The 27,980-nt window shown below is 46.4% G+C and overlaps 1 protein-coding gene across 2 annotated transcripts in view; it reads left to right on the plus strand.

The window, feature by feature from the left end:
* The window catches only part of Trank1 (tetratricopeptide repeat and ankyrin repeat containing 1), an 83,479-nt gene extending 68,196 nt beyond the window's left edge, over window positions 1–15,283 (plus strand). For both annotated transcript variants that reach the window (XM_029481802.2, XM_021172715.3), the window contains exons 16-22: window positions 2,525–2,613; window positions 5,764–5,867; window positions 5,965–6,097; window positions 9,422–9,567; window positions 10,200–13,249; window positions 14,011–14,109; window positions 14,509–15,283. In XM_029481802.2, the coding sequence (XP_029337662.1) occupies window positions 2,525–2,613; window positions 5,764–5,867; window positions 5,965–6,097; window positions 9,422–9,567; window positions 10,200–13,249; window positions 14,011–14,109; window positions 14,509–14,609 (3,722 nt within the window). In that variant the 3' untranslated portion in view covers window positions 14,610–15,283. The remainder of the gene's footprint in view (window positions 1–2,524; window positions 2,614–5,763; window positions 5,868–5,964; window positions 6,098–9,421; window positions 9,568–10,199; window positions 13,250–14,010; window positions 14,110–14,508) is intronic.
* The last annotated feature ends 12,697 nt before the right edge of the window (window positions 15,284–27,980 follow it).

A 27,980-nucleotide genomic window follows, 5' to 3' on the forward strand; every position in this document is an offset into this window, starting at 1 on the left:
CTGGGTCCTTTCAGCAAAATCTTGCTAGTGTATGCAATGGTGTCAGCGTTTGGAAGCTGATTATGGGATGGATCCCTGGATATGGCAGTCTTTAGATTGTCCATCCTTTCTTCACAGCTCCAAACTTTATCTCTGAAACTCTTTCCATGGGTGTTTTGTTCCCAATTCCAAGAAGGTGCACAGTGTCCACACTTTGGTCTTCGTTCTTGAGTTTCATGCGTTTAACAAATTGTATCTTATATCTTGGGTATCCTAAGTTTTTGGGCTAATATCCACTTATCAGTGAGTACATATTGTGTGAGTTCCTTTGTGACAGGTCTGATTTTCTCAACATGGGCTTTTCCCTGCTCACTAAAAGGAAAAGGGGTAGTTTGGTGTAGCATATAATTTCCAATTTATTCTGTAACTCATATTCCCTTTAATTCCCAGATATGGTTTGGTACCACTGGAAGATATGATTAAGATAGGTAGTTTATTTACAACATTAAATATTCAAGAATGACAGTGTCTTTTGTATGGCGACAGTGGGAGCACAAGAGCAAGGTTAGTCTTAATCACAAGCTATGGTTGTACACAGTAAGCTCTCCCAGAGCATCTGTCTCTCCAGGACAGTGAGTGAGGGCTGAGTGGTGATGATACATTTTGGCTTGGTGTGGAGTTTTACTGTGGGAATAAAATCCACCCAGAACAGAGAGCCAATATTTGTGGCTGCAAAGCCCTTGCTGTGTTATGCTCCAGAACACTATCGGGAGGGACAGAGCAGGGACAGAGCAGGCTGTGCAGCTCCGCCTGGGTTTGCCCCTTCTGAGACTATCGGAAGGAAGCAGGGACAGAGCAGGCTGTGCAGCTCCGCCTGGCTTTGCCCCTTCTGAGCACGGTTGCCTGGCTTCCCTAGTTGGTAGCTTTTAGTCTCGGCATCTCTGCTCCCATTATCTTTGATCTGGCTTGCTGTCATTGTCTTGGCATTCACCACATCTCTGGTACTTCATGAGCTGTGCATTGCTGCTCATTGCTGGTGACATTCTGAGGGCCATGGATGGAGAGAGCTGGTGCAGTTACAGGAAGGTTTGTATGGAACAGGAGGACAAACAGATGGTTACAGTAGTATGTGCCCACCCTCAGGAATGTGTTAGATTGTCTACAGCTATGAGGACAATATCGGCAGCTAAAGCAAAAGATGGGTTTTGTTCAGCTTGGAATTTTTAAGCTTCACATTGGTACACACAGCTGATACACTTCAGTAGAAACTATATTTTGAATTTTTGTCTTTTCTTCAGCTAGCAATAAGTGAGTACAAGGCTGGTCAGTGGCAGTGAGCCATAGCTGCCGGGCATCCACACACACACACACACACACAACAGTGAATGGCCAGAACCCCACAGTGTGCTAGTTTGCTAAGCCAAGCACTATTCAATTTATGGTATTTCCAGTTTAGTATGGGGTTTATTGAGATGTAACTCCAACAGAATCCAAATATCATATGTATTGTAAGATCCTGTTACCTTGAATCTGGGAGCTTGCTAAGAACTAGTTAGCTGTCTCTTGTGAGGCTATGCCGGGGCCTAGCAAACACAGAAGTGGATGCTCACAGTCAGCTATTGGATGGATCACAGGGCTCCCAATGGAGGAGCTAGAGAAAGCACCCAAGGAGCTAAAGGGATCTGTAACCCTATAGGTGGAACAACATTATGAACTAACCAGTACCCCCAGAGCTCATGTCTCTAGCTGCATATGTATCAGAAGATGGCCTAGTCGGCCATCAGTGGAAAGAGAGGCCCATTGGACTTGCCAACTTTATATGCCCCAGTACAGGGGAACGCCAAGAAGTGGGAGTGGGTGAGTAGGGGGGTGGGGGGGAGGGTATGGGGGACTTTTGGGATAGCATTGGAAATGTAAATGAAGAAAATACCTAATTAAAAAAAAAGAACTAGTTGGCTTTGAATTTTCAAGGAGGAATTAATAATCACTGTCTTCTACTTCATAGCTACAGACAAAGAAAATAGACCAGAATTTAAAAGGCAAATTATGTCCTTTTCTCACTTCTACCTCCTCCTTATGAAACCTACACTGGCCCATTTTGGTGCTAAAACACATGTTGATGAGGTCTAGACTGTAAGCATGAGCGCCAAAAGAAGTCACTTTCTCACATCTCTAGTCGATACAAGGCGTGGTCAAGGAGTGGGCTGGGTTAGTTCCTTCTGAGGCCACTCTTGGACTTCCAGACGAGCAACACCTTCTCACTGTGTCCTCACATGGTCGTTGCTCTGTGTGGTGCACGTATGTGTGTGTGTGTGTGTGTGTGTGTGTGTGTGTATCCTTATCTCTTCCAAGGATACCAGTGAGATTGGATTAAGGATCACTCTAAAGGTTTCATCAAATAGCCCCTGTCTCCAAATAAAGCCTTGTTTTGCAGCAGTAGAGATAAAGAATTCAATGAATATGGGAGGATACAGTTTAGGTCAATCAGGTATAAGTCAATGACTACTGCCTGGAGAAACAAACTGGCTTTTCACTTTCATTGTAGACTTTGATGATAGCATGTTTGTTAAGACCTCAACTCCTTACGAATGGATCATACAAGGAGACTATTATGCCAAGCACCAGTGCTGGAAGGTAAGGAGCTGGGCCAGACACCAAGGGTGAGGGATGTCTGTGGTCCTTGGCAGAGCTCATGGGAAGGTTTCCCACTATCACACTGGTGACTAGGACACCGTGAGGATGGCAGTGATTCTGTCACTTCTTCTGAGTTTGTCCTGACAGGAGAAGAGCTCCCTGCACCCTTCCCTCGCCAGTCAGTGCAGACATGGGCAGTTCTTCGTTTTAGCTAGTTGCTGGACACACTGATAGGTAGGTAGAGTATCAAGGCCTGTCCCCTGCCAAGGATCTCTCCTATTTTTATTTCCTTGCTTGATTTTTGCAGCTCAACAAAACCATCAGAGGCCCAATCTTATTTTACTTCTTCCCTTTGTCTGTGCAGCCTGTTAGAGTGTTCCCCTTTGTATCTGTAAGTGGCTGCTTCAGCACCATCCCACACAGGAATGAAGGCAGGCACTTACTTCTTTAGGATCTCTCTTTAGATCATATTTCTCCCGGTTAGTACTAGGTCACATGCCCCCATCTCTGCAAAGTCATCTGAGAGTACACTCCTGCCTGACAGCTTCAGCCCTTTATGGAGAGTAGATCTTTCCATCTGGGAAGAAAGGAAGGAGGATTCTGTGGGTAGCAACACCACCACAAACAGATCCCTAAGAGATCACACCTCCTGGAACTGACTGCCTGGGTACCTGGATACCTGGGTGACTGGGTATATTCATGTCTGCAGCTGAAAGCAGCTGGGCTGGGTTTAACAGATGGCTGTCTTGACTTCTGTGCCCCATATGTGATGTCCAGCTTCTCAAGTGTCACAGAAAGATGCCCACAGTTTTGCTTCTATGACTAATAGACACTGTGAGTCAGTGGTTTCTTTCTCTGTGGGGCTCATTCTGTTGCCTAGCAACCCTCATTATTTGATTCGATAAAGTTAGGCCTGAGTGAAGGAACTAGGCAGTGGTAAAGAGCCTGGAACTGCAATTCAGAACTGATTAAAGCCATGCCATGAGGTGTCTGCGGTCTCACATACCTGGGAGACAGAGCTCTTCAAGTTTCCTTAGCCTTGATTCCTAGAAGAGTTTTGTCTGCGGTGATGACAGGGGAAATGGTTTACATGCACAGAAAAGAATACATATCTGGGTTTCTCAGTCACCTGCTGCTGCATAACAAATACCTCCTATCCGAATTGAAATCACAAGAAATTTGTGCTGCTCCCAGTTCTAAGGGCTGGCAGTTTGAATCAGCTGAATAGCTTCTGGGCTCACCTGGAGAATTCATATGTCCACACTCAGCTTCCATTCAGTTGTGTTGTTCTGTTTCTAGTGATTGGCTGATTATGGGGGCCGGGGGTGGGGGCAGGGGCGGTCACTGGATTCTTGGAAAACTTGTCTCTGATCCTTGAGCAGGTCAGTCTGGGTTAGTTCATATGATACCAGGGTTCAAAGAAGTATGTCAGTCCCTGGAGGCCTTTTCTTAGAATTAGCCCTGTGCCCCTTTTGCTGAATTCTCATTGGACACAATAAACTGATAAGTCACAGCCTACACTGAAGGACAAGGAGACAGGCAGACTCATGACTGCAGGAGTAGAAGCAGCAAAGGTGTAGACAAAGGCGTGTGGCAGAGGTGAGAGGTGGGAGCGTGCTGGGGCATGAGGTAAAGAAACAGAACCATGCTGTTATAGATTTGCTGTGTATGGAAAGTCATTTTCAAACTATGTAATATTTAGCCCTAGAAATTGATAGAAGTATGGAACATTTGGCTGCTGTAAAACCAAAATATTTTTAGTCAGGGTGGAGGGAGGCAGCAGGGAGGGATCTGCAAGGCAAGCTGGGCAGCAGCAGCTGGAATGTGAAGCCTCACCTTTCGTTCCTTTCAGAACATCGTTGATGTTACCCATATGTGTTGTCCATGGGATTCCAATTATTTATCCCTTAAAAAAATACCTTTTGAATGTTTGAATCTAAAATTTTTTTAGGGGAGCCGGCACAGATGAGAATGTTATAAAAAGCCTTCTCCTCGCCTGACTTTATTTTGACCCCGCTAAAGGACTTCAGGACTCAGGTGGCTTATTGAGTTTTTGGCTGCATGTCAATGAATGTGTCAGAACCACCATGCAAGATCATTCATCCAACAAATACTTGTTGAGCTATGGGCCAGACGTTCTATTTAGACCCTAAGAATATGATGGCGAGCAACAGTGCACTATAGACAAGTGCACAATTCAGTATTGCAGGTGTCATAGAAGAGAACAAGCTGTCCCCAGAGCCACCTGTTCTGGACACGGGAGGTCAGGGAAGCCTTCTTTCAGAAAGGGGATCTTGAGACTGTTAGAATAAATGAAGTGAATTAGGCAGAGAAAGGAAGTGGGAGCCTTTCAGTTAGAACAGTGCATGCAAAGGCCCTAGCTGGGAAGGAGGGTGGTACAGAGGTCATTCTGTCTGAGTCACCAGAAAGCGTCACTCAGTGCCTCCTGCATCAACACCACGACCTACTGCCAAGTGCAGTGGGAGCCCACTGCTTCTCTAGCTCCTGCTTTGAGACAGTGCGAGCACTCCTGATTCTGAAGAGCAGCTTTCTGCTGGCCAGGATTTGAATTATGCTTGGAGACCCTTTGACACCCTTTTGCACATCTCATAGTCAGAGGTTTGTGAACACAGATCTGCATGCTCCAAGGATCTGGATATGCTCTGATTGTCATCTCTACTGTATTTTTATAACACCATGTCTACACTGCTGTCTACTAGCACACAGGTGCCACTGTAGTTAGCAATTATGTCAAAGCCCAGAATAGCCACTGGGTGACTTTGGACCCATTGCTCCATGGCTCTGACTGAAGTTGCTACTACATACAATGAGGAGGGTACATCCCCTGCGTGTGGCTATTGGAAGATTAAACAAAGTTGGTGTTGTGGTGACCTATAGATACATGTTGTATCCACCTTTTCATGGCTACTGGCTATTTCCTAATGAAACCTTTGGGTTGAGTTAGCTGGTCCCACAGCTGGGCTGTCTTTGGAGATGTGTCTCTTTAAATTACCTGCACCTTCCTGCTTTCCCTGTCAGATTGGGCTGGGCCAGGCACAGAGCTCTGTTCATAGGAACACAATGCATGTATTAACTCAGTTCTATTAACTCTGTTACCTTGCTGGGAATCAAACCTTTGACCTGTTCTAGGTGGCAGCTAAGTGTTACCAGAAAGGAGATGCATTAGAGAAGGAGAAGCTGGCCCTGGCCCACTACACTGCCCTGAATATGAAATCCAAGAAATTCAGCCCCAAGTAAGTGTCTCAGGATTGGTTCAGATGCTCTCTGACGAGAGCAGCAGGTTGAATATACTAGCCACATTTCATGACAATTCTGGTTTCTTTTCCCCAGGGAGAAGGAGCTGCAATATTTGGAACTGGCTAAGACTTACTTGGAGTGCAATGAACCAAAGCTATCTCTTAAGTGTTTGAGCTACGCTAAGGAGTTCCAGCTCTCTGCCCAGTTGTGTGAGAGGCTGGGAAAGGTATGGCCCCACCCAAGGGCACTGCTTGAAGAATGGGGCTTCATCTGGGCAAATGGGGTGGTGCTCAGCCTCTGCTTGTGCCAGGAAGAAGAGACTGGTCCTGTGATCTGTGATTGTTCTTTTTCCACTTGCTCATGAGAGAGGGGGTGCGTGTCTGTATTCATCCACATCTGGGTTATTATTCAAGGCCTGAAGTCAGCCACAGGGAGGCCAAGTTGCAGACCCAAGCCAGATGGATGTTAGGATATTTTTGCTTTCTCTTTGCATATGTTCATAGTCTGTAGTCAGCTTGAGTAAGTAGCCTGGTGTTTACAGGGAGTTTTTGTGTATGTGTGCGTGTGTTCATAGTAATTATCTAGATCATCACTGTCTAATCCAGCAGCCATGGGCAACTACTTGATATAAAATTAGTTAAGAGGAAATAAAGTTAAAAGTTTGACCCCAGTGTCACCAGTCATGTGTGAATGCTCATCATTACAAAATGGAATCATTAGCTGGGTAGTGGTGGCACACGCCTTTAATCCCAGCACTTGGGAGACAAAGGCAGGCGGATTTTTGAGTTCAAGGCTAGCCTGGTCTACAGAGTGAGTTCCAGGACAGCCAGGACTATACAGAGAAACCCTGTCTGGAACCCACCCCCCCCAAAAAAAAGAGAGAAAAAACAAACAACCAAAAAACCAAAAATGGTATTATTGCTCAGAGCTCTGTTGGGCAGAGCCTCTAGTCTGGACATAGCTTCTCAGAGGTTGGCAAGCTGGCAGTGGGCCACAAGCTGGCAGTGGAATGATTGTTTGTGGCAGGGTTAAAACAGGAGAAAAAAAATAAGTTAGAGATTGTTCACAGCTGCATCACACTGCTATGACTCCAAGTGGCCGTCATAGTCTCAGCAGTTTCTCTGTTTCTTTTTCCATTGGTGTATGTGTATGTGTGTTTGTGTGCACCCAAAGCTGATGTTGGGAATCATCTTCCATTCCTCTTTCACCTTTACTCACTGAGGCAAGGTCAGCGAATCCAACCCAGAGCTCACGGGTATGGCCAGTCTTGCCAGCTAGCTTGTTTTGGGGGATTCCCTGTCTTCACTTTGAAGCCACTCCTCTCGCCAGACATTTGATTGGGTTCTGGTGATCAGAACTCTGGTCCTCAGGCTTGTATAGGTACTTTAACTACCGTGCCAGCTCCCCAGCCCAGCTATTCCTTGTCAGTATACCAGTTGTGGTCAAGTAGGAATGTAAAATGGTCTGGGAGTTGGAAAAACTGTGATAGAAAGCATGGGGCTGTGAGCTGTTGAGTCATCTCCCCAGATTTCCTACCCTCCATTTGGAACTCGGATTTTTGTGTCGGTGTGTCTAGGATCTCTAGTGTACCCTGGGAATTGAAGTCAGAGTTGGGGATGGGGAATGAGACCTTCTGAGAAGTTCAAGGTGTGGGCCCCAGGTCAGTGTTTGAGAAGGGGATCAGGCCCTCCCAATGCTGCAGTCCTGGCTCCATGGTTGTTATGGGTATGACTTGCATGAGATGGGGCAGATGGGATAGAGTAGGCATTTATTGGGAACAGGCATCCTACCTTCTAGGAAGTGAGATCGTTCCTAGGCTCTTCAATGTCTTTAGTCTGCCCTGCCATCTTCGCTGCTACCATCCTGAACCCTAATAAGAGGCTACAAGATACAGGTTTGCCTATCGCTTCCCCCTTTGGCCTCCCAGTCTCTGCCATGGGAAAGGAGCGGGTTATACCTTGTCTCTTAACCTTGCTTCAGCTTCACCTTCTCACCCTGCTAAAGATTACACAGTGGTGTCTTTTGTACACGTGTTGTAAGCTTGTCTAAGTGCCACCTTGTTCTGTGCTGTTGCTCTCCCATCGTTTCGCTTGTGTTAAGCTCTGGCTGTGTCTCCACCACAGTAACATTTCAGAGTGAGTGATCTATGTTTTACTACCCCAGTTTTCCAGTGAGCAAAGTCCAGGCTGCCCACTAAGGCCTGGCTGCCACATACAACGCTGGTGTAGCGTGACTCAGTCTTGCTGGACACATTTGTGTTGTGTCGCTATGAGTGGCCTGCTGCCCTGGGGTCTTGGGATACTGTTACCTCATTTTACTAGGTATGAATGATCACCTTCCTGTTCAGAATGGCCATGCCACTATTCGTGTAAAGATTCTGCATTCCCTGTGTCCTTGGCAGTGTTTAATAGATTCAACTTTTTCAAGCTCATAGATGTTGCTTGCTCACTGGGGATCTAATTTGTACTCCTCTGACTGTCACCGAAGCTGGGCAGCTTCACGTCAGCTGGTCACATCCCCACTGTAAATTACAGATGGAGCCTGCCTTTTTAAAATTATGCAGTTTAAAAAGTCTTTACTTTGTGGTTACAGGAATTCCTTTTATGTTCTAGACTTACAATTCTTATATGGCAGCTTCTAGTCAGATGTGGCTACTTAAGATTAGTTAAAATTAAATAAAATTTAAAATTCAGTTTTTAGGTTACAGTACCCCATATATCAAGGTTGCTATTCAGATTTAGCTAGTGGCCAGCAGATAGGATCCCACAATAGTGAAATACATCTGCTCTCACAGAGTTGTTGGACAGTGCTACAGTTCTTGTCTCCCTTGCCTCCTCCCTCTCCTCCCTCTTTTCCTTCATTTCCAATGCTAGGAATCGAACCCAAGGCCTCACACAAATTTTAAGCAAGTGCTCTATCACTGAACTTCATTCAAAGTTCTTAAAACTGTTTTTTTCTTAGCTTTATTTCATGATACTTTTGAACAGCTTTGAAGTCATAAAATTCATCAGCTTTTCCCCTAAGATTTTTATCTTTAGCTTTTGTTGGAAACATTTTTACTTACACAGATATCTTCATATATTTTTCTTCAATAGTTTTCATATCTAAACCTTTAAGCCTTTTCATTTTTTTATGTTTATGAGTGTTTTGGCTGCACGTATGTATGTTTACTGAATGTTTATTGAGAAGGCTGGAAAAGGATATTGGATTCCCTGGGACTGGAGGTAAAGATGGTTATGAACTGCCATGTAGGTGCTGGGAATTGAATTTGCAAGACAAGTAAGGGCTGTAAACTGCTGAGCCATCTCTCTAGCTTCTGTCTTTACATCTGTAGTCCACCTGTACCTTATCTTTGTATAAGATATGACGTTGGGATTTAGCTTGTTCCTTTATTTTAAACGGAATTTGTTTTTATATTATCTATACTATAGTCACTCTAACTGGATTCTAAGAAATAGACATATAATCATGTTTATTATTTATGTATTACTGTTTTAAAGATTAAAGAAATTAGAATACTTTAAATAAAAGTAACATTTTACTGTTCTAGATAAGAGACGCTGCCTATTTCTATAAGCGAAGCCAGTGCTTCCAAGATGCTTTCAGATGCTTTGAGCAGATTCAGGAATTTGATCTTGCACTCAGAATGTACTGCCAAGAGGAGCTTTTTGAGGAAGCTGCTATTGCAGTGGAAAAGTAGGTGGTTTTATTCTCTTGCATCTGCCTGCCTTCTTCTCCCTCTTCCAGGGGATGGCTTGCCATGGTAGTTACTCTGCTGATTCTGAAGTGGCCTGACCACGTCATTCTCTCTCAGTTGAGAGGACGCTTCAGTGCAGTCTCAGAGCTCCTTGAGAGTGACCCTGCCTCTCAGCCTCTTGAGCTCTGACCCATCATCACAGAGATGGCTGTAGATGAAGGATGTGTCCCGGTGTGTTTTAATAGGATATACTGACTCTAGTCAGTGGAGTGAGAGCTTTATCTGTTATTTGTGTAACATGATTCCAGTCACATACATACCTAGCAAAAGAGAAGAACTGTAAGCCAGATAAAAACAAAGACGGCTGCAGCCACCAGTGTGTCCCTTTTCAAAATCACAGTCATGTTTGCCAAAGCTCAGTACCCAAAGTATTGTTATGTTTTGACTTTCCAGTATGCATAAATTTTGCCTGGACAATGAAGCATTTCCAGAAATGTCTGAATGGCAGACAGGTTTAGGTCTTTTCACCAGTATTGCTCATGGGGCCCTATTTAAGGAGCTTTGTATTGGTTTGGGGGACTTTCCTACTTTGGTGACAGCAGGCTGGCATGTGTGCTCTCTGTCTTTACAGGTATGAAGAAATGCTGAAGAACAAGACCTTTCCCATCCCCAAGCTCTCCTATTCTGCCAGTCAGTTTTACCTGGAAGCTGCTGCAAAGTACCTGAGTGCAAATAAGAGCAAGGAAATGATGGCCGTCCTCTCCAAGCTCGACGTAGAGGACCAGCTGGTGTTCCTTAAGTCACGGAAATGCCTAGCAGAAGCGGCAGAATTGCTCAACAGGGAGGGCCGGAGGGAAGAGGCTGCCCTATTGATGAAGCAACATGGCTGCCTTCTGGAGGCTGCCAGGCTCACTGCCAACAAGGATTTTCAGGCCTCATGCCTCCTGGGGGTTGCCCGCTTCAATGTGGCCAGAGATTCTGACATAGAACACACAAAGGCTATTCTGAGAGAAGCACTCGATCTCTGCTATCAAACCAACCAGCTGGCTGGCATCGCAGAGGCCCAGTTCCTGCTAGGGATTATCCTGAGAGACTTTCAGAAGCTTAGAGATGCCTTCATCAAGTTTGACATGCTCAACCACTCAGCTGGAATGGTAGAAGCTCTCTATGAAGCAGCCAGCCTGTGTGAGTCTGAGTATCAGAAGGTCCTGGCACTGGCTCCTGGGGGCTTGGAAGTCCTTCTCAATCTGGTCAGGGCCCTTAAAAACGTGACCAACAATGCTGAGAAGGAAATGGTCAAATCTTGCTTTGAGTTCTTTGGAATTTTTCAGGTGGATGCCAAATATTGCCAGATAGCCCAGAATGACCCTGGGCCCATATTAAGAATAATTTTAGACCTGGATTTGACCTTGAGTGAGAAGAAAACAAAGGATCATTTCTTAATAGTGACTGATCAAGTGAAATTAGCCCTGAATAAGCACCTTTTGGGCAGACTGTGTCAGATCACACAGGTCCTGCTCGGGAAGGCCTACCCAGGAATCTGCATGAGATTTATTGTGGGTTTGAAATGTGAGGATGAGCAGTGTGAAGATTTCCATAGGCCCCTCAGGCGCTGTGAGGCCAAGTGCATGGTTCAGTCAAAAATGCACCTGGTTGCAATCAACGGGTTGCTTCTGGAGGCCAAAAAAGTGTTCCCTAATGTCTTAGCTGAAGATCTTGAAGAAATGGATTATATTTTGTCTCCAGATACATATGGCCTTTGCAAATCCTTCCTAAACCTCCTCTTCCCTAGGCATTTCCACCAGAGAGTGCTGTCAGAAAACCCCATGGCCTGTAAAGAAATCCTCAAGCCAAATTACAAGTCCTTTCGCTCCTTCCGGTATGCCTTGAAAGAGTACATCCATGACCTGTTTCAGAAAGAGAGTGCACACAGTCGCAGGGAGTCCACAGACCTGTGGCTGAGTGCCATGCAGGCCTTCCTTCTGTCCTCCAGCTACCCAGAGGAGTTTGAGAAGCTGCTCCAACAGGAGGAGGACAGTTACAACCGGGAGCTGAAAGTGCTCGAGTCTGACAGAGAGGACAGAGGCAGGGGTCGAGGCAGCAGAGTGAAAGGCATAGAAGGGAAGTTTGGCATGTTGGTGCCCAACAGGGAAGATGAGAACGTGGAGAAGTCCTATCTGTGCTTCATCCGGCTGCTGGAGAGTTCCATGGACCAGCTCTATGTTTGCAGGAACCCTGGAGACTACAAGAGGCTCTTCTTCCGCTTCATGAATGTTCTCATCAAGAGGTGCAAAGCGCCGCTGGTCCCCAGCATTATCAATACAGTGGTGCTGCTGGAACTGCAGTTTGTGCACTGTGGGGTGGTACTGACCCGCCTCTGGAAGAATGCTGTCCTGTGCCTCCCCAAGAGCTACATCGCACTCTTGCACTTCTGGGAGTTTCTGTACGGCAAGAAGGACCGGGAATCTGGGGAGGTGTTCTCCATCATCCAAGAGTACAAGCCAAAGGATGTGACCAGAGCTATCCGGGACTTCCGGTTCCACCTGTCCTACCTTGTCAAGGTGCTGTGTGGCTACGAGAATATGAACTTCAATGTCCTGCTTGACTCCTTCAGCGAGATAGACTATGTGATATCGGGGGAGGCAGAGCGGACACTGGTATTGTGTTTGGTGATGCTGGTGAATGCTGAGGAAGTCCTGCAGCCCTTCTGCAAGCCGCTTCTGTTCCGCCACTTCCGGGAGATCCAGACAAGGCTGCAGCTGATGAGCATGGACTGGCCAGACCAGGTGCCCAAGAGGCTGCTGAAGGTGGTGCAGCGGGTGCTGGTGGCAGCCAGTGTGAAGTCTGTGGCTGAGGCGCTGCAGGACCTGCTCTTCGAACGAGACGAAGAGTACCTGGTGGATTGCCACTGGCGGTGGGACAGTGTGCATACCAAAGGCACTGTGGTCCGTGGCCTCTGCCATGAGGAGGTCAGACTGAACCGCCTGCTCTGTACGGGCCCCATGGACCAGTTTGCTGACTCAGAGTGGGATTTTGGTGAAGATGAGACTCATGAATTAGATGAGTTGGCCCAGGAAGACCGAGATAATTTTCTGGCTGCCATCCTTTCCCAGAAGCAGCGAAAGGCCTTGATCCAGCGCAAGCTGCGCAGAGCCTGCCTAGTGGTGTCTCTGTGCATCCGCTGGAGGAGGTGGATCCAGACAGAGCACAGCAGAGAGGATAGGGAGGTCAGACCTGGGAACTTCAAAAGGGCCGATGTAGACAGGACCCAGTGCGACCTGTGTGGAGTGAAGTTTACCCGCAGCCCCGAAAGCTACTTTAGTCCTGGCAAAGCATTTGAGGGAGCAGCCACAGAGGCTGTGATGATTTCCAGGGCTGAACTGGAAGGGAGGGAATGCCGAGAGAGAATCAGTGAGTCTTATGAGCAGCACATTCGCCTGGAAGGCCACCGGAGGCAGCAAGCAGCCTACCAGAAATACTTGGATTTTTTCCATGAAAAGGTAGACCCCATCATTGAAGAAGGCAAAGTGGTGGTGCAGGGCATTGAGCAGAGCGTCTGGATCCGTAGTCACCTGGGCTCCAAGGAGCAGAGCCACATGCTGCAGAGGAAGGTGCAGGAGCACATTAGGAGGGTTTCAGATCTGGTGGAGGAGCTCTACAGGCGGAAGGCCTGGGCTGAAGGTGAGAGCCAGAGGGGGACTGGTCCAGGCACTGGTGAGCTTGTACCTAAGAGGCTCAGTTACAACTGACTTAGGTAGGGTGGGATGTTAGTATTAGCAGAAAGACAAGAAAAGGCTGTTCACAGATCCCAGCAATATCTCATTGTTGAGACTATCGCCAGTTAAATATTTGTGATTATTGTGAGTGATGATGGTTTCTCTGGGTGCTACAGATGAGAAACTAGTTTGTTAGCTAATGCTATCGAGAAGATACAGGCAGAAATTTTAAAGTTGTGAGAAAACTCTTTGAGGTGCCTTTTTGTTATTCATTCAGTGATTCCTTGAGCACCAACAAGATGCTGAGCCCTAAGGTAGGAACTGAGAGTATATAGATCTCTTCTTAGGATGGCCCCTGACTCACTTTAGTGGTGAGTGCTCTCATCTGCTCTTACAATCAGGTTTTCCCCTTGCTTCTTTATTGGCCATTTCTTACCAGCATTGTAAACTAAGCATAACGTTAACAAAATTACACTGAAAATATTCTGTAATCCAGACACTTTCCCAGGTTCCGGCTTGATGATCTTTTGAATAGAAGTTTCCAGAAAGCTTTGCTTTTGGCAATTGGCAGACCCACAGCTGTGGCACTGGGCTATCATTTAAAGTACCTTGTGCTTGTGGTGGCAGAAGGAAGCTTTGGGATGTCGTGATCTTGGCCTAGTGCTTGATGCTCTAGTGCCTGAAGCCATTTCTTTGCTTAGAGCATTTGTTGTTTGGTTTCTGTAGCAGAGGAGGTGATGACTCGGCAGGTCAAAATTCTGACCCTGTCAGTCAAGAACGCACAGGAGTGGCTGAAGAAGACAGAGCTCCGCTTAAAAGATGAAGGTAAGGCCTGATCTCTAGGACAGGTGACACCTTGGCTCCTGTGATTCTTAGTACTACTGGGTTCCAGGTGAGTATCAGGTGGATTTACCAATGATGTCAGGAGTATCTGCCAGACTCTCAGTGATAGACTTTCTCTGTCAGATGAAGGCCATTATTACAGGCTTGTGCTAGTTGCGTATGAATTGTCATAGATGTTCAGTTGTTGTGCAGACTTAGCACAGTAACTCCCAAGGACAGTACTCAACAGAAAGTTCCATTCCCTACCACCCTGGCAGGAAGCTTCATTTCTTTAACTTAAAACAATGATTGCAGAGAAATCAGGTGTAGCAGGATGTTAAGCTGTGGTAGAACAGGAAACTGCCTTTTCACTTGGATTTTGCTGTTTTGCTTCCTCACTAGGTACTGTTCAGGAGGAAGAGTATGAAAATGACGTGGAAGACTTTGGTGAGCTCCGCCCTAGAAAGCGGGCCCAGAAATGTGGGAAGCAGAGAAAGCACTAATGTGTTTTACACATCTGTTGCCTCCCAGACCTTCAGACCATTCCATCCTCTCTTAAACTTCTGAATGCTGGCTGGTGCAGAAGAGAAATATAATGTGAATTAGTGTTAAAAAGGGACAGCCACCTTTGCTGTCCGTTGTCACTATTGCCCAGTTAGAGGTGGCATAGGGTCAGAGTGCTCCTCTTGCAGGGACCTCTAGTTTTCCAAGTTGAGGTCTAACAGCAACACTGCTCCACAGACACCACACATGTCCAGTATGGTGGGAGGTAGTTGAAAGGAGTGCTGGGACTTCTCTGCCCCAAGCCAGGCTCCTGGGCTCATAACCACTGTAGCAGGGGAGTAGGCATTTAAGATTGGCAGCTTGGAGTGCCCCTGCTCCAGGTTAGGAAATCCCTCTGTGGATCCCACATCTCTTGACACACTGCTGTAAAACAGCAAGCAGAGTCAAGGCTGTCTGTGCCCAGAGTACATTAGGGCCTTGCCATAAGCAACCCCTGAGTCCAGGCTCCCTTTTGGTTGTCTGCGTGGCTACTGTGGTATATTTTCCTGTTGTCTATGGCGACTTTTCTGCCCTCCTCTTCTCTTCTCTTCTCTTCTCTTCTCTTCTCTTCTCTTCTCTTCTCTTCTCTTCTCTTCTCTTCTCTTCTCTTCTCTTCTCTTCTCTTCTCTTCTCTTCTCTTCTCTTCTCCTCTCCTCTCCTCTCCTCTCCTCTCCTCTCCTCTCCTCTCCTCTCCTCTCCTCTCCTCTCCTCTCCTCTCCTCTCCTCTCCTCTCCTCTCCTCTCCTCTCCTCTCCTCTCCTCTCCTTTCTTTTTTCTTTTTTCTTTTTTTTTCTTTTTTTTTTTTGTGTTCATTCCCAGCTACCTGTGCAAGCCAGGGTTAGACTACCTCAGAATGTAGTCAAGCATCCACCCAGCAGCCTTTGGTCATCTTTCCATTTTTCCATTCAATGAACATTTGAAGGTATTTCCTGTACACTCCAAAGTGGTCTTGCCTTTGCCTTGGCTATTGTGTAGATGATAGAGGAGAAGCACCTTGCCTATGCCTTGCACATCTGTGTTTCGTGGCTTTCCCTGGCACATTTCACACCTATGCTCAGGTTGGCAGCTTGAATTTCTGCTCACTGGGCTCTTCAGCTGGTGTACAATGGACAGAGGAACTTCTAATGATAGTTCTGTGGATCACTGCCATGTGGCCTGTAGGCCCTGCCAGGGGTGCTGCATGAGGCCTGCATTCCCCTCCACCCACTGCCAGCCACTGTCAGCCTGGCCTCGTCTGGGAAGCCTCCCTGCCTCTCTGATGGTCACTGCCCGCCCTTTCCCCGCACAGCCCAGGTTCGCGCCGGTCTCTGGGACTTTGCCTCCTACAGAACCAGCTTTTCTTCCATGTTGCTGCTGCTTTTGCTGCTCACCATTACCCCCCACTGTCTTTCTAAAGATGTGTTTCCATGACAAGTTTTGTAATTTTTATTGTTATGTTTCTCACTTTTATTCCAGATTTTTTTTATAAACTTGCCAGAAAATCCAATCAGATATCGCTGTATTACCTTGTTTTTATAAAGTTATAGCATCTCTCTTACCTGTTGTTGTCTTTTTGTTTATTTAAAATTTCCACCGAGAGCAAGTATGGGCTGGTGCTGTTGGCTCTTTCTGGGCTGCTCGCTGATGCTGTCTTTTTGTGCCTGCTAAGGTTAAGAAATTCAAGGTCAGAAACGCAGCTGAGTGCAGGCACTTGTGCTTAGGGGTGTGTGGAGGGCCAGCCTTTTCAGTCTGCTGCTGCTATACAGTAGGTTTGGGCTGCATGGACTTTGTCAACGCTGTGTACCAGGATGTCCCCCTAGCAATGAACATGGCCGTAGGAGATGGGAATCCTAGAATCAGATTCCGTTCCTGCCCATAGTGAGAATCATCTGAGATAGGCTAGATCTGCTCAACCCTGTGTTCAGGTGCCCCACCTTCCTCAGCCTCCGGACCTGATAGAGACCTAGTCCCAGGAGAAAGCAGCGGAGATAGAGAGGCAACGCGTACGGGGTGGCAGCAGCATTTGCGTACTGCATTTGGGGTTCAGTGTCCCCTTTGAGAAATTGACTAAAGACCCCTTTCTACTTGATGAAGTTGGACTGTTGGATACCTTCAAGTCTTGGTGCTATGAGGCAAGAGGACATCTGAGCTGGAGAATGCCAAGTGTTCTACCCTGGACTTTAGGATTAAGGTTTCAGCATTGGGACAGATAATCCCACCACTTCCTCTACTTGCAGCTTCTGGTAAGCACCTGATGCCCTTCCTTAGTAGTCCTCCTCCACAGCCTTTCAAGTCCTGAGAAGAGAGTGGAAGTCAGCAGGAGAGTCAGAAATGCCAACCGTGAACTGACCTCAAGAGCCTAGTCCTGTGGCAAGAGCTTGGCTGTTCCAGGCCTGCTTGGAAGAACAGGCTGTGGGTGTATATAAAGGTCACAAGTCCATTGTGGGGTCCAAAGAAACCACATGAAGGGCTCAAGGATTCAGCATTCCACAGTGGTCATGCTGATGATTTACTTTGCAAAGGCAACCCAAGCCCGGCCTTTAACAGGAAAGGCAGGTGGAACAAAATTAGGGCTACCAGGAGCAAGTCACTCAGGGTGTACCCAGCTCTTCAGCAAGGGCAGAAGGTGCCCTTCCCAAGCCACTGGGCATCCGTTTCCCAAGAGGGATCTTCTTATAGTTCAATGTGAGCCCCAGGTTTGCTAGCACCCTGGTCTACAGTGGCTGCTGCACGGGCCAGCTCACAGCTCACTGTGTAATGGCTTACGATGCACTTGCTATCAGTAGCATACAGAGAACATTCGCCTACATAGGTCCTGGTTGTCACCAGGTCCCCCACCAGTGGCCAGAGTGCATCAGCTGTCAATGTCTTCAGTGTGACAGAGTAAGCTTTCCTGGGCCACTGTAGTCGTTGCTGTTGGGTAGGCACATGGACTAGGACCAATGAAAGGGATGAGCCTGGAGGTAGATAGGATTTACACTCCTCCCTCACCCAGAAAGGGCCTTCAAGCCAAACAGCAGGGTTGCTCCTGTGGCCTAGGGAACTGGTCCTAGCTTCACACCTTCACAATCTTAAGCAAGCCACTTCTGTATTTTACATAATTCTTCTGTGAAGCATTCCATTTTTATTTTTAAAATGGCTTTGGCTATGAGCTTCCTGTGTTTCCAGCTTTTTTTTTTTTTTTTTTTTTTTTTTTTTTTTTTTTTTTTTTTTTTTTTGGTTTTTCGAGACAGGGTTTCTCTTTATAGCTCTGGCTGTCCTGGAGCTCACTTTGTAGACCAGGCTGGCCTTGAACTCAGAAATCCGCCTGCCTCTGCCTCCCGAGTGCTGGGATTAAAGGCGTGCGCCACCACGCCCGGCTGTTTTGTTTTTCTTTTTCTTTTTTTTTTTTTTTGTTGTGTTTCCAGCTGATAACACCAAGTCTCTTATAATTCTGGAGTTAATGGCCTAATAATAGAGTACTCATGTGCATCTTCCTTGTGCATGAAATGTCTCTTTTAGTTAATTTGACTCAGATCCAATTCTGTGCCCTGTTCTCCTTGTGGAAATTCAACACAAGTCATTATCGAGAAGCCCCTGCTTTACCTGAAGTTTCTCTCTAAGGATTGGAAGGCTTCTGTGATATGGGAGGCGCAGTATGCACCATCAGTCACATACAAGATGATAGTATGTCACATCTGCCCTTGACACACATCTGAGTGGCACAGTCTGAGACAATAGGTGACTGTCCTCTTTTTGGAGCTGAGCACCTGTGAGGCTGGGAGCCCTGGGGCGTGTCTTCCAGTGTCTGTGGCTGAACCATCTTGTCCCACCCTTCAGGCTTTTTCATACCCGCAGCATTGTTGTGAACATAAGCACAGGTCTCTTCTGGCCACAACACACCCTGGTACCCTCTTTGCCCCTGAATAGAGGACTAGCTGTTTTCCTGGGGTAGGGGAGTAAGAATAGAATATGCACAGATTGACAGATGGGTAGAGTTGAGGGCCAAATAGACCTCCAAGGATGGTCATTCTCCTCCCTCATTCCATCTCTGAATGTGTGAACTACTTGGCTGAAGATGGAGTCTGTTCCCCCTCACCTAGGATTTAATTTCAGCCAAGACAACAGTGGCAACAGTGTGGCAACACTACACTTGCTTGTAAAGGCCTAACAGCTTAGGGGTAACTCAGCCACCCACCACAGGAAGACTCAATTTCCTGAGACCCATACTGTGATGGACCCAGGCTAGTATGGGGAGAGCCTTGTAGGACCCCAGTGGAGTCCCACATGCCTTCACGTGAGTCAGTCTGGTATCTACTGAGAGCAGCTGGGTCAGTGCCTTTGGCTGATTTGAATAGAGAAGAATCAGCTCAGATTTGCCCCAGTGCCCACAGCCAAATCATAGAACTAGTCAGTCCTGGCTTAAATCACCCAGTTTAAGGTAGTTTGTTATACAGAAATGGGGAACCGAAGTGAAGGCCTGTTGCATGTCTGATAGTGTGAGGAACATTATTCTTCCAACTCCAAACCTTAGGGTCACTCAAATCCAGAGTGACACCTGCTCTTTTATATGTAAAGTAAGGAATGCCTGAAGCTAAGGCAGTAGGTTGGCAGAACAGAGCTCCCAACTGGAGCCTATATGCTCAGCTTGCTGTTAAATGAAATGATTTGCCAACACCTTCCTGGCCTGGTGGAGACAGCGAGATCTTAGGGCTTAAGACCCCAGGACTGAGGGTACCTAAAACTCTCCCCTGAATTCAAGCGTTTAACGTTCAATATCTTGGCTATCGGCAACTAGCTGGCTCTGCAGGCTGAGACTCAGTTGCTGGGCATCTTGAAATATGAGTGAAGCCCTCTGACCATGTCACTGGGCCTTTTCACTCAGTTCTGGAGATCTGTTTCCTCAGGGCCACTGACAGCCAGTGTAAGGCTAACATTTGTGGAAACTTGGTAATGGTGCAGAAGGAGACTGGCTATGGTAATGCGCACCTATAATCTCAGCCCATGGGAGCCGCAGGCAGGAGAATGGCCAGCCTGATCTACATAGTAAGCTCCAGTCCAGCCAGGATTACACAGACTGAAACTGGCTTTAGCCTGATTTTGTCACTATAAATCTACCTCAGAGATTATGCCTCTGAAACAAAACTCTGGGTGGGTGGTATCTGGTGCCACCTCCCACCCCAAAACCCCTATTCCCATCAGCACAAAGATTAAGAATTCGTCGATAACTTTGACTCCACACTACAGGTCTTTGATAATGACACTGGATTCTCATGCATGACTACCCACTCACTCACCTTCCCTGGGGAAAATGTTTTTCCTCACTCGGGTGGAGGGAGAAGACATCCGTTAGCAAGATACCTGAGGCATTGTGTGTGTGTGTGTGTGTGTGTGTGTGTGTGTGTCTGCGCGCACTAGCACACATGTTCTCACATGTGCCAGCAAGTGTGTGGAGGACAATGTTGGGTGTCTATACCATCCGCCTCATTTAAAACATGGTTACTCTTGTATGCTGCATACTGCAGGCTAGCTAGCCCTCAAGTTTCCAGGGATTCTCCTTCTTTGCCTCCCAGCTTCTCATAGGAGCCCCAAGATTACAAGTGTATGTGCTACTACTGTTCCCAGACTTTTCTGTGGGTTTTAGAGATCAGAACACAGGGCCTAGACACATGCTGTACCCTCTCAGCCATCTCCCCAACCCTACTGAGCATCCTGTAGACGAGCTGTTTAGAAGCACACCTCTGGGTCCTGGAGAATTCCAACTCTGTTCAGAGTTCTGCTCTCTGCTTAGGAGATGCACACTCATGACCTGATTATGTGCTGGGACTTGGGCTGCAACAGAGGAGCAGGTCACAGGCACCACAGTATCTGGAGTGACACTGAAGATTAAAATGTGGTTTCCTATACTGGCTGTGAAAACCCAGACAAGTCATTTCAACTTTCTGAGCCCAGATGGGAATTTGTAAATTAGAAGTAGTGACCCGGCTTCTAGCTTGGTTGTAAATGCCTTTCTCTTCCTGCCCACCCTCCACAAATGAAGCAAGAATCTGAAATGATTGCAAGTAGGGATTTGTCTCCAGTGCAGGGAGGGCTGATCATGAGTAAGGAAGAGAAAGCTGAATTAGCTTTTGTGTGCCCCCGGTTCAGAGGGGAACGTTTGCAAGATGGCTTTGTTACCAAGGGCCCATCCTTCTTTTAGAGCCAGAGACTATTTTTAACTTAAGTTTCAGAGATTCTACAGGCCAGCTGTTTCAGGAAAATATGTAGGTCAGTCTGTGATTTTTGGGAGTCATCATTTTTTATGGCTGGGGAGTAGGAAGGGGGAAGAGAACATAAATAATTCTGGAGTTTCTGGAGGCGTCCACGGAGCTATCTGCCCACTCTGCAGAAAGCCACCACCCAGATGCACTTTCTGGAGGCTCTGCGTAGGGCCTGGCGGATAAATAGTCTCTGTTACACGTAAGTAGGACCTGTTGGTTTCTAGTCTGTTTCCCCTTCCCTGGGCATTGCCAAGCCACGATGGGAAGAAGACTGAGTGGACCCAAGTCAGGAGCTTGTGAGAGGAACCACCGTGTCACCCACTTTGTGAGAACAAAGACTTTGACAGTGTCTACCCAAATAAACAAGGATTTACTTTCAAATCCAGCACTCTTTTTTTTTCTTTGCAAGAAATTCATTTATGTGTGTGTGTGTGTGTGTGTGTGTGTGTGTGTGTATTTGTGTATGTGTGTGCATGTGTGTATAGGCCACACTGAAGTCTCAGCTCTCATTTCTCAGGAGCCATCCACCTTGTCGTTTTGAGACAGGGTCTCTCACCTCTACCTGAAGCTCACAGATTTCCTGATTGAGCTAGGCTAGACAGCTGTGGAGCCCCAGGAATACACCGTCTCTGCCTGCATGCTGCCGAGGTTACAAATGTGCACCATTCCCAACTTTAATTTCATATAAGTTCTAGGAATCAAACGTTGACTCTGAGACAAGCACTTTATTGACTGAATCATCTCTCCAGCTCAAAATACAATTGCGACTGTGGCAAACTTCATATAACCCTGAGATTTACCATCTTGTTTTTAAGTGTGCAGTTTAGTAATGCTGAGTACATTTATATTGCCATATAACCCACCTGCAGAACTTACACAAACCCATAGCTGGAGTCACCCATTGACACCAGCTCCCGTCTTCCCATCTCCCCGGCTCCTGGAAGCCTACTCTAGCTGCTTCATACAAGTAGGACCCTGCACTGTTTGTCTATGTGAAGGGCCAGCTGACTCCATTTTTTTCTTCCTTCTCCTGGTTAAACACAATGTTAGACTTGCTTTATTTCTATATTGTTCCCATTGGTGTTTTTCGCTAATCTTGTCCCAAGCTAAAGCTCAACGTTTTTTAAAACTTGTTCTTCTATAACCTTGTGATTTACACACCATAAATTGCTTCTATTGTTCCATGGTATATTCTGGGAACTGTCTGATTATAAACTCATATCATAATCATAATCATAAAAATAACTGAAAAATTCTGCTTTTTGTAATCACCTGCTCGCTTGCTATATAAAAAGGTTTCCTTGGTTTCAGTCTTGGCCACTTCTCTCTCCTACTTATAGGAGACAGCAAGTTTGTCCTGGCTTTGGATTTTTTATTTATTTTTTTATTTACTTTGTAACATCTCAGTGTTAGCTTCTGGTTTTTGACCCTGTAGCAGCCTATTTTTGTTTATTTCACTTGATTTAGCATCTTTGTGGTTTATACACATTGCAATAGGTGTCAGAATATCTCCCTTTTCAGGTTAAATTCTGTACCATGTAAGTAATTATCAGCTTCATTATCAGGGATTTATATTAGAGAAACATTTCTACAGGTGATGGAGAGATGTTTGCTACAGGGCCATCTTGGAGAACGCCAAGTTTGAATCACCTTTGATAAGGCTACAGGTGTGTTGGTGGAGATCAGTCATTCACTAACATGTGAGCTGCAGAGGAGGCTTGGTAGTTTGATTTACTTTGGCCAAAAGTAAGTAAAACTGCTGTCCAGAACTGTGGATGCCATTGGCCTTGAGAACACTATACTAGGTGAAGTTTGTAAAATTGTCTGTATTATATTTGTCAATGTAAAGCAATGGAAATGTTTCTGGAGGTCGAACTGGAGAGGTCCAAGAAAGGAGATGTTTGTCGTTCCAAGAGATTGTCAGAAGATGGTTCCCTTCGGTGCTTACAAAGAGTCACTTGGGTGCTAGCGCAGCCCCAGAAAGGGGGGGGGTATCATGTGCTCCGTGGTATTGACAAGCTAAAAGGAAGATCAGCTCTTTGGGACACATTTGGGGATCCATATAGAACTGGTCTCTCACCCAACTGACCCAATTGGCATGCATCTTTAGCCTCCGGTGATTAAGGGGTCTCACCACTAATGTTTTCTGGACAAATACTGTTCACCCCCAGATCGTCTTATGTCCAGGTAATCTTGGCTTTCTCTTTTCTACCTTCCTGCTTGAAAGCTTCCTTGCCTTGGGGTCTCACAACTCCTCCTCACAACACGCCTTCCTGTTCCTCTTCCTCCTTTTCCTAGGTTTGCCTCAGAAACAACAACTGCCACTTATGGGCAGAGTTGTTCATGCTGGCTTGCACAGTCTCTTCCCAGTGACTATCACAAGCTCAGGAGGGAAGCTGCTGCTGCATTCACTGTACAGGTGCAGGTGGGGCCCAGAGAACTCTTCAAACCCGATGCTCAGCCACTCCATGTAACTCTGGACCACGTGGATGCAGGGTGGAGATGTTCTTGAAGTTAAGCAAACCTTTCCTCCGTTTTCCATGCCACTGCCAGACCAGTGTCTTCCTTTCTTCAGTCTCCTTGGAGCAACGTCAGCATATTTCCAGTTCTCTCTCTCTCTCTCTCTCTCTCTCTCTCTCTCTCTCTCTCTGTGTGTGTGTGTGTTAGTATGCACACATGCACATAGGTGTTTGATAAGGCTAGAATAGGATGTAGGATTCCTGGGAGCTGGAGTTACAGGCAATTACGAGACACCTGACATGGGAATTAGGAACCAAACATGAGTGTTCTGGAAGTACCATGCTCTTAACCACTGAGCCATTTCTCAGGTTCCTCTGGCTTTTTTTATGCTGTTCTTGCAGGTGCTAATGGGAGTGGAAGGACCTGTTTTCTCATGGACTCTACCCTGGAGCTCTGGTTACCTGCCCAGGTGCAGGATGAGCCCTTTACAGAGTCCATTTCATTTTTTCTGTAGGAGAGCTCTGAGGTAAGCCGAGTGATGGATTCTGTCATCTAATATAACAGCATTGGGCACCTCCAAGGAATGAAAAGCATCACTCACGTGTGAAATCAGGTGACTTTACTAGGGGGCATGGAACCATATGAGACTATAGGTAGTGACCTTTTCAGTTTAGTCAGAGCTGGGCAAAACAGACTTCCTGGGGCTAAATGATGTCAGGAGATGCCAGTTTAGAAGGCAGGATATGGTCTGTCATTCTGAGACTTTGTGGTCTTAAGGCCAAATATCAGGGTCCTTTCAGCCCAAAGTGACGCCCTTGATCTGTTGTGCAGGCTTATCAGCACTCTGGTCTGAAGAACCCAGGGTAACCAGTGCTCCAAGGAGACCTGCGCTTGCAACAGCTGCGCTTTCCCAGAATTCTAGTATTACTTCCATCAAGAGCTTTCCAAGGGGCTGGGAATGTAGCTCAGTTGGCAGAACACTGGACTGGTATATATGAAGCCCTGGGTTTGACCTCCAGTGCTGCATAAGACCAGGTGTGGTAGTGCATGCGTGTAACCCCAGCACTTGCGAGGTAGAGGCAGGAGGATAAGTTCAAGGCTATCCTCAGCTACACAGTGAATTAGAGGTCGCATTGACTAAGACTTTGTCCCCAAATAGACATTTCCAGGTTGACATTTTTAAAAAGGTTTAATTATTTTTGGTGCATTGCATGTGTTGTTGCACGTCTGTTCATGCACTCCATGAGTCACTGATGTCCACAGAGGCCAGAAGAAGGTATCAGACTCTTTGAAGTTACTGGAGTTACAGATGGTTGTAAGCCACCACATGGCATCTGGGAACTGAATCCAGGGTTTCTGGAAGAGCAGGCGGTGGTCTTAAACCACTGAGGCATCTCTCCAGCCACCCCCACCCTAACACATAAACATTTTAAAGCAAAGTTAAGTCCTTTTAGAATATAAGTAGATCCTATTTAAACTGACAGGACACACGCACCGGAGGAGGCAGAACATAGCTCCTGGACAAAGCTATGGAGTAGGCACAATACTTGTAGTCTGTCTGTCTGTCTCTGTGTTTCTGTGCATGTATGTAGGGAACTGGGGCACGCAGTTGGAGAGGGTGCATATGAGTGAATTTCTTGCCCATTCCTTGCCTTCTTTGCACTACTTTCAAAGTTTAAAAAATATGTATGCAGGCTGCCTGAGGGTGTCCAGATGGAACTAAAGCCACTGTAGCTAAGCCCAAACAAACCAGAATCTGGGAATGTTTCTGAGACGCAGCCTTGGCCAAGGAACGAACTCTGTTTCGTCTACCCTCGCTACTGGGGATATTTTAAAAAGAGAAGTGGGAGCATGCAACAGGAAGGGATGGAAAAATTCGTTCGTCATCTTTGTGCTGACGGGAGTGGGTGTGTGTGGGAGGGTCATGCAGGCAGAGGGACATTCTGCTCATTGTTGGGTGGGATGTCTGTCCTTGGCTTAAGGGGAAGGATAGGGGCCTTCCTGCTCCAGCAGTTGCCCTAGTATCAGTAACCAGGGCCTCATTTAGCAAGTATTGGGGGTAAAACAGCTCCTCCCTTGTGGCCGCCCAGCTACACACTGCCCTAAGTTACTCCATATTGTATAAAACTTTGCTCTCAGGCTGTGCCCTGCCTTGAGAGACTCCCTCTTATAAGCAGCATTTGACTCCATTTTGGATCTAAATAAAGAGGTAGGGTGACTCTGCACCTCAGTGGCCATAAAAACAGCTCTATGTGACACATGCGCAGTGTCAAAGTCCAGCTCCAGCAGGATGGGTGGAGTCCGTGAAGATTGAGGAATCTGACCACCGTTGTCTTTTTAATAAATGGCCCTGAATAGCTCGAGCCATCATTATTCACACAAGTTCTCAAGCATTTGAGCACCAGCAGTTTCAATTCTTTCCTCTTGAATCATTTCCTAAGAATCATTAATGTTTAGCCACTTTGTTTCTCTTCCTCTTTCCCACTCCTGTGTCGTCATTAATTGGCCTTTACCGCATATCTAAGCATCAGTGTACCTTGACTTCATATCTGAGCATGAACTTTCTATTGTAAGCCAAGTGATTCTATCTAGCCAGGCACATCTTCGTACCGAGCCTAGGCTGGTGGCAGACATGTGGTTACAGAAATGGAAGACCAAGCTCTGTGGTCAGTCTTTAACAATACGGTGCTTTCATGTATTTGTGGTCATCAGAAAGTATGATACCCTACATAGAACAATATTTTCCAGGTGCAAGTCTAATTTCTATGGCCCACATATCATTTTTGTGAGAGCAGTAGTTGTGGTCCTGTTCTTTATACATTCTCAAAAGGGGAATGATTAATACTTAACTCTTAACTGTTGGGAACAAGTTTCTATTCTTTCAGGCAGTCTCTGCTTGCTCTTTTACCTCCAAGGGTAATAGGAGAGTTAGATTCCTGTGTTGATGCTTTTGGCACGGGAGTGATGTCTGACCTTTTACATCCTTTATTTCTTCCTTATGTGTTCTATAAGTTCTAATGTCATCTTTTAAGGAGCTATCTCCTATGTTCTCGACAATCATCTCTTTTTTAGGACGGTTAAGTAAGCAAGAATCATTAATCTCAGCGCGTTCCCATCTTGCTTACTCAAGATGACCATAGAAGTAGTCAGGGCTGTCAGGGAGAACCAATTTCTGTGTTTTGAGGGGAAAAAAAAACCAAAACCAAAAACAAAAAACCCCCCAAAACTCCTGGTTCATCATAAATTCAGCCATAACCATGACTAACAAAGTGAAACTAAAAATTACCACAAGAGAAAACACAGCAAAAGTCAAGAGAGCCCGGAGCATGTGTGCCCCCTAGGATCGGTATAGGCTCTGCAATATTGTTCCCACAGGTCCTGGCCAAGTGGACAGGGCTCTCCACAGGCCTCACATTAAGGAGCTCCATTTGCAAAACACTCGTTGCAAAACACTCATGCGCCGTTTGTAGAGATTACCGCCTGGCTTTTCTACCACCACAAGGCACGGGGTGATAGATCACCTACTTCTGAAAGTAAATGGGTGCCACTCTGTACATTTGTCAAGGTAGATTGATTGTTTATCCGCACATGGACATATACCAGAAAAATCAATTCCAAGAAGTCAGCAGGCACATCATACGAAGGAACAGGTACAACATGCTCCCCTGAACCCTTTAAGGAGAGACCACCACCACATGCCTGGTGTGTGTGTGTGTGTGTGTGAAGGAAACAGGCAGAGAACTCTCAACTCTCCTAGAGATTTCAGTCCGATGTTGTACTGCTGTTGATAATGACAGTCCTGTTCTGCATCTCGACCCAATCCTTAAGTTTGCCTCAACTCTGACCAAGCAGCCTGACGCAGTCTTGGAGGAGTGTCAGTGTGTCTTGGAAGTGGAAAGTTACCTGAGGGTGAGACTTGGAAGAAGTCCCCCTGGACACGTTAAAGTCTCATCATCTGCTAAGACTCAAGAAGTCCAACACAGAGGCTGAGAGACGTCTCAGTGGTTGAGAGCACTTGTGGAGTACTGGGGTTCAGTTCTGAGCACCCACACGTGGCTCATAGCTCCCCATAACTTTAGTCCTAGAGGTTCTGATGTCCTCTTCCGGCCTCTGTGGGCAATGCACAAGTGCTATGTAAGCATGCCTGTGGGCAAAACCACTGCTAAACTAAAACAAAATAAATATATTCAAAGATAAAAATGTCAGTTTTAAAGAGAAAGAATCTCAACACAGCTTTAAGAATGCCTGCTAAAAAACACAGAAGTGGATGCTCACAGTCAGCTATTGGATGGATCACGGGGACCCCAATGGAGGAGCTAGAGAAAGTACCCAAGGAGCTAAAGGGATCTGCAACCCTATAGGTGGAACAGCATTATGAACTAACCAGTACCCCGGAGCTCTTGACTCTAGCTGCATATGTATCAAAAGATGGCCTAGTCGGCCATCTCTGGAAAGAGAGGCCCATTGGACACGCAAACTTTATATGCCCCAGTACAGGGGAACGCCAGGGCCAAAAAGTGGGAGTGGGTGGGTAGGGGAGTGGGGGGGGGAGGGTATGGGGGACTTTTGGGATAGCATTGGAAATGTAAATGAGGAAAACACCTAATAAAAATATTTAAAAAAAAAGAATGCCTGCTGAAACCCTTTCTTCATT

The sequence above is a fragment of the Mus caroli genome, unplaced genomic scaffold, assembly GCF_978045245.1.
Source record: "Mus caroli unplaced genomic scaffold, Mus_caroli_1 scaffold_11, whole genome shotgun sequence".
Lineage (NCBI taxonomy): Eukaryota > Metazoa > Chordata > Mammalia > Rodentia > Muridae > Mus > Mus caroli.